Genomic DNA, 15,643 nt, shown 5'->3' on the forward strand with positions numbered 1-15,643 from the left:
ATGTACAATGGAATATTATTCAGCCTTAAAATAAGTATGAAATAATGCCATTTGCAGCAACATAAATAGGCCTAGAGATTATCATACTAAATTAAGTCACACAGAGAAACACAAGTCTAAAAGATGATACAAAAAACTTATTTACAAAACAGAAACAGACTTACAGACTTAAAAATAAACTTATGGTTACCAAAAGGGAATGGTGGGGAGGGGGGCTATAAATTAGGAAATTGGGATTAACATATACACACTATTATATTAAAATAGTCAAAAAGGATCTACTGTATAGCACAGGGAACTCTACTTAGTATTCTGTAATAACCTATATGGGAAGAGAATATGAAAAAGAATACACACATGTATATGTATAACTAAATCACTTTGCTGTACACCTGAAATTAACATAACATGATAAATCAAGTATTTGTTGTTTGGTAGATCAGTTGCGTCTGACCCTTTGCGATCTCAAGGACTGTAACCTGCCAGGTTCCTCTGTCCATGGGATTTTATAAGCAAGAATTCTAGAGTGTGTTGCCATTTCCTTCTCCAGGGGATTTTCCTGACCCAGGTATCAAACCCCTAAGTCCTGCATTGGCAGGGGGATTCTTTACCACTGAGCCACCAGTAAACTTCAGGATAAAATGAAAACAAACAAAAAATGAGGCCAGTGGAACCAGGGCCATACTGTACCCCTGATGCTGTATGGCTCCTGCATAGTTGGCTTTCACTCATACATGATGCTATTCAAAACACTGAGAATATCATAAAGGCAATTTGAACCATTCAAAACAATGAAACAGAAAACTTCTGAGCCCACAAGGCAAAACAGGTGCATATTTGAAGTGGATGGAAGAAGAACAGGAGGGCTCTCCAGGCGAACTAGAACTGGGCACAGCTGTGAGGGAGAGGAGGCTTCTGATCGCCGAAGTCCGTCTTTGCAGACCCAGAATTTTAACCAGACACAGTCACGGACCAGAGAGTGAAGAACACAGATCAGACAACGAATGCATCACTACAGTGGCTCTAATTTAAAATGCCAAGTTTCTAGGTACTATTCTAAGTAATTTTTTCAGAAAACTGTAGTTCCTGTATTCTCGGGTCCATGTATATTAGTTGACAGTGAAACAAACATAATGTTTTTAGATGACTTTCCAATCACTTCTCAGGATGCTGACAATGTCAGTGGGGTCAGTGCTGTGGTCATATGGCCTAGCTCGAGGATGAAGCACACACAGATTTATGTGCCATTCTTAATTTTCTCCACCTCGAGTATCTCACTGCTTAGGTTCAGACAGGGAATCCAGCAACTTTTGTTTACAAACCACTGCCATTACCCTAGGCACACCTGGCATAGCAATGTAAGAAAAATAGTATTTATTTTCTATCTATTCCATGGATACTATTAATATTATAGAGTTCAGACAAAATACTCAGATACCTTTAACAATTGTACTCTCTTGGCGTACTTCCCCACCCCTCAGATTTACTCAGAAATAAATCACTAATGTGTATAAACGTTGAGAAAGTTAAAAAGAAAATAAAAACAAATGCATGCAAAATAGGACCTTCTGAGTTTTTAGTGTGTATATCAAAACAAACTCACAGAGGAATCTAAAGATGCCAGCATCCTTCAGTTATATGTTAGAAACCACATTCTCCATTGTACAATCTAAAGTGATACTAAGAAAGTTAAGCAGCCACAGTACATCATAATTCTGGGTATCAATTTTCTTCATGCCAGAATCTCTACTGTGTCTCCAAAATGCTTCCTTCAAGTTCTAATCATCTAATAATCTCCAGCCTCTAACAATTTGACTTTTATTTATCCAACAAGCAGTTATTAAAGATGTACTATGGAGGGGCTGGAGCTATGGTGGAAATCAAGAAGTCCTTACTTTCCTGGGTCCTGAGTTCCTATAGCAGATTAGACAATTAACAAATAAATAAAAAGAGACAGCAAGACAACAAAGTTATGTGTACCAAAAACAAAGCTCATGTGATGGAGAATGCAAGGAAATTAACTAGGATGAACTTCTCAGTGGAGGCCCTGGTAAGGAGGTAATATTTGTATTGAGACCTCAACAATGAGTCAGGTATTTGTTGAAAGCATTTCAGCAATTTGTCTCCAGTGTATGAAAGAGATAAATCACCTAGTTTCTGCACAAGAATTCTTTCAATAAAGTAGTGCTCTTGAAATATCTACTAGCTAAATTATTTTGCATATGCATGATATGAGTTTCTGGTAAGAGCTTTCAAAGGTCACACAAATGAAATTCTTCGTGCCATTTTTCAGTTTGGAGATTCTTCATATTTAAAAATGTTCTAACACATTGAAAAGAAAGGATGAAGAACAAAATAGATGCAACACAGACTTAATTGATTATGAGTAGGAATAATTTCACATTCGTAAGAACCACATTTTATTTTCTTTCTCTATTTCCAAACAATGGGTTTTTTTAATTAGCTTTTTAGAATCTGAAGTTTGACTTGACTTTCACTTTTATACATTTGTGAGTACCCAGACTTGTGTTAGCAGAAATTGTTGCTCTAAAGTAAATATCAGCATCTCAAATTATGCAAAACACTTTTATAAAAAAGAGTCTTCTGGACAATGAAGCATTTTAAGTTAAAAGTCTTATTAAAATGTAAGATAGTGTTGGCTCAAACTTGAATATATGATTAACAATTACACGTGGCAGGTATTTGTGCATACAATGCACATCTTATATTTTTACCTTTTATTAAAATATACATATCAAATAAGCTAGTTTACCCTTTCTAAGTATCTTGGTTTCATTCATTTTATATTTATAGTATCAATCATTCAATGTCTTCTATATGCCAAGCACTTTCTGGACACAAGAGGCACAATAGGGACCAAAATACATCTTTGCATAAATTAACACCTTATCTTCTAAATTAGAATACAGATTTTGAAAGACAGATGATGTATTTTACTACTTTTAAAATGTTTCTTGTGATCTACCACTATGACCTAAATATAGCAGGTACATAATACTCCAAGTTAACAGAGAACAAGATATATTTCCCATTGTTCTTACTAAATTTTTCTTGTAAAACATACCTGGGTTTTTTAGATCCAGGTTTCATTTGAATAATGACTTCTGTTACCTGCTGGCCAATGTCTTTGCTTACTTTCCTATGCTACTCTTCCTGTTTCTATAGTTTTAGTTCCCATTAAAGTTTGGCTTTTGTGTGACTCTGATGCTAGAAGAGCAAACATTGAAGAACAAAGGAATAAATATTGTTTTCACCTTTTTAAGGTGTTAAATCTTTCAGCATTTCATGCTTCTACTTCTAAGATCTCTAATTTAAGTAGTTATAATTTTTTACCCTGCTTTTCACTCATTATTCAGTAAAAGACCATTTTTTTAATAAATATTTAATGAGCTCCTATTAAATACTAGTCATCAGAGATACAGAGATACCATGGCTCAGTCTCTATCCTCAAGAAGCTCACAGTCTTGAAAGAGACGAAGAGTAAACCGACAAATGAAAATACAGTGATAGTTTTCAGAGAAAATTTATGAAGAAACTCATGCCTGGTAAGACTGTTTGATGGAAAATGGAAGGAAAGTAGGGTAGAAAGGATTGAAGATAGAGAGGGTAGCATAAAGAAAGGCCAAGAGACAATCAGCAACATTTTTCCTCCTAGGGAAATTATCAACAATTTTCTGTCAGTGAATCATGAATGTAAAGATGGAGGCAGATCACAGAGCTTCTTCAGCACAATTCAAGCAGCTCGGCCTTTTTCTTAGAGGGGATAGGAGGCTATAGTTAGACTCCAAGAAAGTAGCATTGAACTTGTATATCATTCAATATGATAGCCAAGGGATGGGATGCATTTGAGCTAATTGAGATCAAAGGCAGGGAGGAAAATTGTGGGTGTACGTAAGAAAGTGAAGTAAAAGACGCTGAAGCTTTGAAATATGCTGCTGCTGCTGCTAAGTTGCTTCAGTTGTGTCCGACTCTGTGCGACTCCATAGATGGCAGCCCACCAGGCTCCTCTGTCCCTGGAATTCTCCAGGCAAGAACATGGCATTTGAAAATATAAGGAAAAAATTATTATAAGTGAATGACAGAATAGTTGTAGGAATTGAGGGAATTGGGGGCATGTGTATGGATGTGAGAGTTGGACTATAAAGAAAGCTGAACGCCAAAGAATTGATGCTTTTGAAATGTGGTATTGGAAAAGACTCTTGAGAGTCCCTTGGGCTGCAAGGAGATCCAACCAGTCTATCCTAAAGGAAATCAGTCCCAAATATTCACTGGAAGGACTGATGCTGAAGCTGAAACTCCAATACTTTGGCCACCTGATGCAAAGTACTGACTCATTGGAAAACACCCTGATCCTGGGAAAGATTGAAAGCAGGAGGAGAAGGTGACAACGGAGGATGAGATGGTTGGATGTCATCACCGAGGCAATGGACATGAGTTTGAGTAGGCTCTGGGCATTGGTGATGGACAGGGAAGCCTGGCATGCAGCAGTCTATGGGTCGCAGAGTCAGACACGACTGAGCAACTGAACTGAAGGGGATAAAAATGAAAAGTGGAATTTTTCCACTTAAAATCAGAGTCAAAGTGTGGCAGTAATTAATAACAAACATGATTAAGAAAAGTTTCTTGTTATCCTGATTTTATATTACATTAAGCATTTTTAGCATGGAGAAATGTTTCTCATTTAATCATTCAGCTTTTCAGGGTTCATTTTTATTCTCACTTTCTGTTGGCTTTCTATAATCCCTCAATGACATTTTCAGTTGGAATCCTTACTTTTCTACTTCTTTCAAATAAATCCTTAGATCAATCAATCTGCCTATTGATTCCATCTTAATCCCTGATACTGTCTATTCAGTTACCTTTGTCTCTACACTGTGGTTCATCCTACCCCACCTTTGAATCCTGCCTGGCCCTTGAGAACGTAACCTGGTTTCAGTATCCTGAGCTTTGGTCTCTTAGTGAAGAGGATTTTTATTTAAAACAAAATCTATAATCCAACAAAGAGATAAAGCAAAACATATTAATAGATTACAAAACATGACATATAGCTTTCTTAAAAATACAAAGGTTTAATTCTATTTCTCAAAGCAAAAAGATTTGCATGTTATTATTTGATTGGGGACTTTTTAGAGAAAATAAGTTAATCAATAGCAGATATTCAGCTCCTTCTGTTTCCAAAACTCTTAACTGATGTCTTAAGGCTTAAAAATTACAAATAATTTTTAATGGATGTAGATACTTAGGGATGGTTATAAATGGTAAAGATGTTAGGTGAAATGGACATATTTGCTGAGTATTTTATATTTGCTACATATAGTAGGAATTTCAAGAAAAAATTAAAATAAAGAGGAAGTGACCTTTGCTCTTAAGGAACTTTCAAGACAAAACTGGAGGAAACTAATGTGGAAAAATCGTGATAATAGACAAAATGGAAAGTAGCACTCAAACATTATGGACTCAGTGCCCTGGGGATCAGAGAAAAAAGAGACCAGATCTAATCTGGACAATCAAAGGAAGTAAAAATAAAGAAATATTATTTGAATTACATTTGCCAACCGATGAGAAACTTATCTGGAAAACATATGATGCAAGTTGAAAAATCAGAATTGCTTTTTGCAAAACAGTAAGTTGCACAATTTGGCTATAGGCCACTTTGGAAAATATAGGGCAATAGGGAAAAATAAAGCTGGAAATTTAGCAAGGATCAGAGCATAGAAGGGCTCGAAAATGAGCCCAAAGAGGCTCTATTTGATGAACTTGTAAAGACAATGTTTCTGAGCAGAGACATGACTATCTCATACATATAAAAGAAGATTAATTTGGCATCACTGCTTTAAGTGGTAATTAGAGAAAACAGACCAAAGGTTGGAAGGTAAACTAAAGGGATAGTGCAAATAGTTCCTGTGAGAGCAATAAGGTTAGGGTCATGAACTTGGTAAAAGAGACAAGGACACAGCTGTAAGATACATTGTTACAGTGAATTGATAGCATTTGGGGATTGCCTGGATGTGCAGAACAGAGAAAGATTAAAAAAGACTAAAGTTTTACATTCTATATGATCAAAAGAATAAGTAAAATATTTACAGAGAGGGAGACTTCAAAGGATAAATGGCTTAATGATGGAAGATAATCACTTTAAAACACAGTTTACTATATATGTATGGCAAATGGAAATCATGTAGCAATGGCAAAGGGAAATCATATAGCTTTTAAGAAAGCAGAGATCATGTCAAGAATTTGGAGGTCAAATTTCCAGAACTAAAGAAATAAACAAAATAAATCCAGAGATGGAAAGTGAAAAGCCAAAGACAGTAGTGGTTTAGTGTTAAAGCAGCTCCCTCAAAAGAGAAACTGGAGCCTATTATACAGAGTGAAGTAAGCCAGAAAGAAAAACACCAATACAGTATACTAACGCATATATATGGAATTTAGAAAGATGGAAATGATAACCCTGTATACGAGACAGCAAAAGAGACACAGATGTATAGAACAGTCTTTGGGACTCTGTGGGAGAGGGTGAGGGTGGGATGATTTGGGAGAATGGCATTGAAACATGTATATTATCATATCTGAAACGAATCACCAGTCCAGGTTTGACGCATGATACAGGATGCTCGGGGCTGGTGCACGGGGATGACCCAGAGGGAGGATAAGGGGAGGAGGGATAAGGAGGAGGGTGTATTCATGTATACCCGGGGTGGATTCATGTCAATGTATGGCAAAACCAACCAATATAATATTGTAAAATAATTAGCCTCCAATTAAAAAAAAAACACTAAAAAAGATTCAGGATATAGGTGTTATTAAGTGTTTAAAAGAAATGGACCCAAGACAAATGATCTCATCACTAAATGTTCACTGATAATTTTCAAGGAAACGATTTTGGTAAAGAAGTGGAGATTGAACCACAGTGGAAGATAATTATAGAGTAATCTTTCTCGATTGGTAGGAAAAGAAAAGAGAAAGCGAAAACCAGTGTAAGAAACACAAGAGAATGTCTTTTGATTTAGGGGTGACCTGAACATTCTAGTGGGCAGAGAGAAGACATCTAGGGAGGGAAGGAAGGGCCACTTGAGAAAAGAGGTGGTTATAGAGGCTGCAAAGTGTTTTAATGAAGTAATAGGAAATGAATGACTCACAAGGGTCGAGTCAGTCTGTGAGATGAACAGGAAAAATGAAAATAGGGAAAAAGTAGAAATCACAAAGAAGTTAATGAAACAGTTTGGTGAGCATGAGATGAGAGAGTGGAAGACTGGGAGGCTATGGACAATGAGGACCAAAGAAAGGACTTGTAGCCAGGGATACAGAAAATAAATTGGTATTTTGACAATCATAATTAGAAGAACAATTCTCCAGTCATTTTTTTAAAAACACAGAGCCTGTAAATGTGAGAACATAAGGGTGAATAAAGGGAAAAATTGTTTTAACATTCAGTTTTAATTTTTTTTGAGTAATGTCAAGACATGGAATTGAGGATTTCCTAGGGAAAGACAAAGTAAACAATGATCACACTTGGATCACACAATAAATCTTACCTCTCTCAGAGGATCATTGAGTTCATTGAGAATGTTTTCCTCATCAAAGATTTTGCCTTGGTATCTGTGTTCATAATAATCATGTATCTTCTGACGCATATCAGCTGGTAACTTATGGAATGACATGTATTGTTCCACTTGCTTATACTGTAAGGAAAGGAAAAAACATATTAGAAAATGTTGTTAGGCTGTATGAGAAACCATGATGTGATTTTGTTATGCTATATTCAACAACTTTTGAGTAACAGTTAAGAAATTCTTTAAGGTGAAGGAATTAATGTACTAGGTTGTAAAGTACCTACTCTATGTCACATACTATAGATGGTATTTGTTTAGGTAAACATTTCCTGTAAAGACCTGAAAAGTTATGGAAAGGAAGCATGGAAGGAGTTCAGAGTGAACTGGGTATAGCCCCCAAAACCCAGTGATGAGGCAAGAAAAAAAAAAAAATGCTATTAAAAAAAAAAAAAGCAGTTCTAAAAGAAGTACGCAGTTGCTGTTTAGCATTTGGAGAAAGAATCTCATAACTTTGGATAGTACAAAGGTTTTATCTTAGACCTTATAGCCAAAGATAAGACCAAATTAAAATTTTAATCTGGCACAAAGTTTGACAACCGTTTGTAAGTCATATATACTCAAGCGACACTCATGCCCTGTAAATTAAGAGATTACATTTGACTTAAATTTAGGATTTAGAAAAATATCAGAATGAGACTAGATCCACATAGTTTTATAGCTGAAACTTAATTTAATTTTATTTAAATAAGTACTTCTTAAACCTGATTGTTTATAAAACTTGGGATGAGGTGGTCTTTGGGGAATGATTTGCATTCCTAACTCCAAATATTGATTCTGTTGAGGTACCTGCCTTTGTAAAATTATATACGTACTTATATACATAAACACACACTTTAAAAAAGACCCTACAAATTAAACAGGAACCCAGAAGCACGTATATTACTTGGTAGCTTATTAGAGGAGAATTTCAGGCTTTAAAAAACCAGAATCTGCATCTTAAGAAAGATGCCCTGGATGACTCACACACATTTAAATTTGAGAAATATTCCCTTGATATTTCAAATGCAGGCAGTCATAAGACTATACTTTGAAAAAAATTGGTTAGAACCCCCTAAATTAGTTCCACTGTGCAGATGATAAAGCTGAGTACAAATAAAAAGGTAGGTAAAAAAAACTGGATGAAGATAATGGAAAAAAATCTTTCCTTAAACATGACACATTTGGTGTATTATCTATGAATATTTTTATTTCAAATCTTTTCCTGATAACAGAGCTCAAGCCAGAAGATCTAGATGACTGGGCTCCATAACCATAATTATATAACTGGTAATTGATAATAAATATACCTAATGGGAAACAGCAACCCATTGTATTGTACTTCTTCAAATATTTTAAAGTACATTATTTATTCATAAAATTCATATTTTTTGGAAATTCTCTTTTAGAGATTAGTATATTCAAAGGAAATACAACTTTGTCATGAGATCCCTTTACTTGGTCACCAGACTGTTCCTTAAAGTAAAGCCTGTTGGCCTAACTACCGTGGGTGTGTACATGTGTACCTACGGTAACCCTAGTAGGTTACACACACACACATTTACATACTAAAGTAAAGCCTGCAGGCTTACTACTACTGTAGGCACACACACACACACACACACACACACACACTGATGATTTTGAGCTGTTGTGTTTGAGAATACTCTTGAGAGTCCCTGGGACAGCAGGGAGATCAAACCAGTAAATCCTAAAGCAAATCAACTCTGAATATTCATTGGAAAGACTGATGCTAAAGCTGAAGCTCCAACATTTTGGCCACCTGATGTAAAGAGCTGACTCTTGGAAAAGACCCTGATGCTGGGAAAGACTGGGGGCAGGAGAAGTAGGGGGTGACAGGATGAGATGGATGGATGGCATCACTGACTCAATGGACATGAGCTTGAGCAAACTCTAGGAAACAGTGAGGGACATAGTGAAGCCTGGTGTGCTGCAGTCCATGGGGTCGCAAATAGTCGAGACACTACTTAGCGACTGAATAGCAACAAATATATATGCATATGCATGTGTGCATGTTCAGTTGCTTCAGTCACATCTGACTGTTCGCAACCCTATGAACTGAAGCCAGGCTCCTCTGTCGGTGAGATTTTCCATGCAAGAATGCTGGAGTGGGTTGCCATGCTCTCCTCCGGAGATCTTCCCGACCCAGGGGTGGAACCTGGGTCTTCTGGGTTGCAGAAAGATTCTTTACTTGCTGAGCCATCTGGAAAGCCATTATGGGCTTCAGATATATATATATATACATATATATATATATACACACACACTTATATGAAGCAAATTGATTATGATTTCAGGCTCTGAATTTAGGCACCAATGCTGTCACTGTCATTGTGTGTAAATGGCTTCTTGTATGTACTTCAGTAGGACTGGGTTAATTTTTCCTGAAGAAGTCAGAATCTGTGTGCCTACTTAATCTTGGTAGCCTGCCCCTAGCTAGAGACCTGGGGTTCAGCCTTCTTGACCCCTTGTGCATCTGGTTCTAAGGAAAGAAGTGTCAGCTTTTCTCTAACCTACAAGATTGCTGTGTAGGATAAAGTTCATTTGCAGCTGGACTGGAAAAGCTCTCTCCTTATTTTTAGAGACATTTGTGTATCTTATTTTTACTTATAGCCAAGAAGAAGGCAGTGGGATATTTGATATACTGTTTAGGATCTGAAATACCACTGGAGATCCACAAGGCCAACTTCTGCATGAATGATTAGCAACTAGCCTACTTGATTTGACTAATTTGGGTGGACTTTTTAAAGACCTACTGAGAGTTTTGTTGGTGAGAGCTCCCCAAACTGACTCTTTTGTGACTTCAAGGACTGTAGCCAAACAGGTTTCTGTGTCCATAGGATTTCTCAGGCAAGAATACTGGAATGGGTTGCCATTTCCTTCACCAGAGGATCTTTCCAACCTAGGGATCAAACCCGAGTCTCCTGCATTGGCAAGCAGGTTCTTTATCACTGAGTCACCAGGGAAGCCTGAAGACTGGTCAGTTCTATCAAATATCCAAACTTGGGAAAACAATATAATAGCTTCAGACAACAGACCTGCCACAGTTTGGACACTTATAGCATTGATGAAAGTCCTTTCGATTCTGGGCAAATGAAGAATTCTAACCTGCAGAATTCTTTCTGTAGGACCAGTATGTGTCAAGTAACCTCTACTCACTTTTCTCAGCTGATTGCTTGCCAATACAGTGCTTGGGGTGATAAGAATCTTGAATGCTAACCGGCATACTGAGCTCTAGATTTCTCCCCTCTCTACATGCATCTCTGGGGATATGGGAGGCAGCATTAAAATTTAGCAGCATTTTAATCATTTTGGGAAATTTGTGCCTGTATGCAAATGTCTACTCATCTAGAGAAAAAAATAATCTGTTGTATGAATAATCTCTGAAGTTAAAAAACTAATACTTGATTAGCTAAATAAAAATGTGACCTATAAAATTACTTAAGTTTCACGGAAAGTCAAGATGGGTTGAGTCTACTTCTTTTTCCTTCTTTTCAATCCCTTTAGACTTCAGTTTAATGATCTACAGTAAGAGGTTTTTATACCAATGGATCTTCCCTGTTTCTTCAGTCAGAAGTTCTATGAATATTTTTTGTCATTTACTGAGTTCAGTTCATTACTGAGTTCAGTTGACTTTGAGCATATATTATATATTTTAAACATTCATTTGCTCATAGAAATGATTTATCTAACAAGTATTAATTGATTGCTGTGTGCCAGTGGTTCTCAAGGTGTGGTTGCCAAAATGTCAGTATAACCTGGGAACTTAGAAATTCACATTTGTAGTCTCTACCCCAGGCCCACTAAATAAGAAACTCTGAATTAGAAAGTCTGGCAGTTTGTGTTTTAACAGGTCCTCCATACACTAAAATATCAGAACCACTTCTATATGCCAAGTACTGTGTTATCTTAGGATGTAAGGAAGTACATTTGAGGGAGTGTAGGGGAAAGAAAAAGAAATTGAGTTTCTGACAAGCTAAGTTTAAGATGCTCATGGCACATTCTAATGCTTATATGTAGGTCAGGCACTCAGAAGATAAAACATGCACAGAGTCAGTGACTAAGGGATCAGCAAGGATGCGTCAAATGAAGACATAAAAAGACAAAAAGTGGGACCGATATTTTAAAAGCAGTTGAGTCATGGACCTTGAGCAAGTTAAGGGAACTCACATTAGCCAGCAAGATGTAAAAGCGGACAGAAAAGCTTGGTTAACAAAATCCAAAGAAGGATAAAGTTTCAAAGGACAAGAGGCCACTCAAAAGGAGTATATTCAGAGAGAAGAGATATTGAACCATGCTCCGAGAACTTGGGAATTATGTTAGAACATGACACTTACTGAAAAGCTATTTCTTATGAATAAGAATATTCCTTTCATGTGAAGTGAAGAGATAAAAATAATAAATAAAACTTTGAAGAAGATGTCTAGTGGTAGGTGGACAGGGAAATAAACTAGATGTTAAAATTATGCATAAGCTGGCAAAGTAGTAATGAAAATGAAAAATAACAGTTTCTGTTAATTCTAGTGATGTGTGTATATATATATACAAAAGATAACCTCTCTATATATAACTAATCAATACATTTTTGAAAAGCAAAGATTCAAATATAATTATTTCTGGAATATATAAAATCAAAAATTCATTCGATCATATTTACAAACTATAAAATAGGTACCATTTAAAAGTGTAATGTACTTCTATTTTTCAAATGTTCTGTGCAATTAAAGTTATAAGAAGTTGAAGCTGACTGGTTCTATAAAGCCCTACAACATTTTCCAGAACCAACACCAGAAAAAGATGTCCTTATCATTATAGGGGATTGGAATGCAAAAGTAGGAAATCAAGAAAACAATGAATAACAAGCAAGTTTAGCCTTGAAGTACAAAATGAAGCAAGGTAAAGGCTAACAGAGCTTTGTCAAGAAAACATATTGGTGATTATCTTTTTAAACAACAATTGAAGAAAGAAATCTACACATAGACATCACTAGACGGTCAATACCAAAATCAGATTGATTATGTTCTCTGCAGCCAAAGACGGAGAAGCTCTGTACAGTCGCCAAAAACAAGACCTGGTCCTGACTGGGGCTCAGATTATGAGCTCCTTATTGCAACATTCAGGCTAAAATTGAAGAAAATAGGGAAAACCACTAGGCTATTCAGGTATGACCTAAATAAAATCCCTTATGATAATACAGTAGAGGTGCCAAATAGAGTCATGGGATTAGATTTGGTAGACAGAAGTGCCTGAAGAACTATGGACAGAGGTTCTTAACATTGTATAGGCGGCAGTGGCCAAAACCATTCCAAAGAAAAGAGAAATGCAAGAAGGCAAAGTGGTTGCGTAAGGAGGCTTTACACATTGCTGAGCAAAGAAGAAAAGCAAGAGGCAAAGGACAAAGGAAAGATATACCCAACTGAATGCAGAGTTCCAAAGAATAGCAAGGAGAGGTATGATGGCCTTCTGAAATGAACAATGCGAAGAAATAGAGGAAAATAATGGAATGGGTAAGACTAGAGATCTCTCCAATAAAATTGTAGATGTAAAGGAAAAATTTTATGCAAGGATAAGCACAATAAAGGACAGAAATGGTAAGGGCCTAACAGAAGCAGACGAGATTAAGAAGAGGTGACAAGAATACACAGAACTACACAACATAGATCTTAATGACCCAGATAACCATGATCACCTAGAGCCAGATATCCTGGAGTGTGAAGTCAAGTGGGCCTTAGGAAGCATTACGACGAACAAAGTTAGTAGAGGTGACAGAATTTCAGCTGAGCTATTTCAAACCTTAAAAGATGCTGCTGCTAAAGTGCTGTATTCAATATGCCAGCAAATTTGGAAACCTCAGCAGTGGCCACAAGACTGGAAATGGACAGTTTTCATTCAAATCTCAAAGAAGGGTAATGCCAAAGAATGTTCAGACTACCATACAATTACTCTCACTTCCCATGCTAGTAAAGATATGCTCAAAATCCTCCAAGCTAGGATTCAGCAGTATGTGAACCAAGAACTTTGAGATGTACAAGCTGGGTTTAAAAAAGTCAGAGGAACAAGATATCAAATTTCCAACATTCATTGGATCATGGAAAGCAAGGAAGTTCCAGACAAACATCTAATTTTGCTTTACTGACTATGCTAAACGCTTTGACTGTATGGATCACAACAAAGTTGGAAAATTCTTAAAGAGATGGGCGTATCAGACCACCTTACCTGTCTCTTGAGAAACCTGCACGAGAGTAAATAAACAGCAATTAGAACTGGACATGGAACAACGAACTGGTTCAAAATTGGGAAAGGAGCTGCAAAATATACAAGCAGCTCCTGCAGCTCAATTCCAGAAAAATAAATGACCCAATCAAAAAATGGGCCAAAGAACTAAACAGACATTTCTCCAAAGAAGACATAAAGATGGCTAACAAACACATGAAAAAATGCTCAACACCCCTCATAATCAGAGAAATGCAAATCAAAACCACAATGAGATACCATTTCATACCAGTCAGAATGGCTGCTATCCAAAAGTCTACATGCAATAAATGCTGGAGAGGGTGTGGAGAGAAGGGAACCCTCTTACACTGTTGGTGGGAATGCAAACTAGTCCAGCTACTATGGAGAACAGTATGGAGATTCCTCAAAAACTGGAAATAGAACTGCCATATGATCCAGCAATCACACTCCTGGGCATACACACCGAGGAAACCAGAATTGAAAGAGACACATGTACTCCAATGTTCATTGCAGCACTGTTTATAATAGCCAGGACATGGAAGCAACCTAGATGTCCATCTGCAGACGAATGGATAAGAAAGCTTTGGTACATATACACAATGGAGTATTACTCAGCCATTAAAAAGAATGCATTTGAATCAGTTGTAATGAGGTGGATGAAACTGGAGCCTATTATACAGAGTGAAGTAAGCCAGAAAGAAAAACACCAATACAGTATACTAACGCATATATATGGAATTTAGAAAGATGCAAATGATAACCCTGTATACGAGACAGCAATAGAGACACAGATGTATAGAACAGTCTTTGGGAATCTGTGGGTGAGGGTGAGGGTGGGATGATTTGGGAGAATGGCATTGAAACATGTATGTTGTCATATGTGAAACGAATCACCAGTTCAGGGTCAATGCATGTTACAGGATGCCCGGGGCTGGTATGCGGGGATGACCCAGAGGAAGGATAAAGGGAGGAGGGGGGGGGAGGGGGGTTCAGGAGGGAAAACTCATGTACACCTGGGGCAATTCATGTCAATGTATGGCAAAACCAACCAATATTGAAAAATAATTAGCTTCCAATAAAAATAAAATTGGGAAAGGAGTACAACAAGGCTATATATTGTCACCCTGCTTATTTAACTTATATGCAGAGTACATCATGAGAAATGCTGGGCCGGATGAAGTACAAGCTGAAATCAAGATTGCAAGGAGAAATATCAATAACCTCAGATATGCAGATATACCACCCTAATGGAAGAAAGCAAAGAGGAACTAAAGAACCTTTTGATGAAGGTGAAAGAGGAGAGTGAAAAAGTTGGCTTAAAACTCAACATTCAAAAAACTAAGATCATGTCACCTGGTCCCATCACTTCATGGCAAAAGAGGAAATAGTGACAGACTTTACTATTTTGGGCTCCAAAATCACTGTGGATGGTGACTGCGGCCATGAAAAAGATGCTTTTTCACATCCATTAAAAGATGCTTTCTCCTTGGAAGAAAAACTTTGACAAACCTAGACAGCATACAGCATAGAGACATCACTAAACAAACTTAGAGACACCACTTTGCTGACAAAGATCCATATAGTCAAAGTTATGGTTTCCAGTAGACATGAATGGGTGTGACAGTTAGATCCTAAAGAAGGCTGAGCACCAAAAAATCGATGCTTTTGAATTGTAGTGCTGGAACGGATTCTTGAGTGTCCCTTTACAACCTTGAATATTCATTGAAAGGACTGTTGCTGAAGGTGAAGCTCGAATATGCTGGCCACCTGATGGGAAG

The 15,643-nt window shown here is 37.0% G+C and overlaps 1 protein-coding gene across 1 annotated transcript in view; it reads right to left on the minus strand.

The window, feature by feature from the left end:
* The window catches only part of HCN1 (hyperpolarization activated cyclic nucleotide gated potassium channel 1), a 220,978-nt gene that overhangs the window by 76,085 nt on the left and 129,250 nt on the right, over positions 1-15,643 (minus strand). Inside the window, 1 exon segment of the mRNA XM_088827586.1 lies at positions 7,557-7,703. Within this exon segment, the coding sequence (XP_088683712.1) occupies positions 7,557-7,703 (147 nt within the window).

This window comes from Moschus berezovskii, chromosome 18 (genome assembly GCF_049115385.1).
Source record: "Moschus berezovskii isolate FMDL1 chromosome 18, NW_MosBer_1.0, whole genome shotgun sequence".
NCBI lineage: Eukaryota > Metazoa > Chordata > Mammalia > Artiodactyla > Moschidae > Moschus > Moschus berezovskii.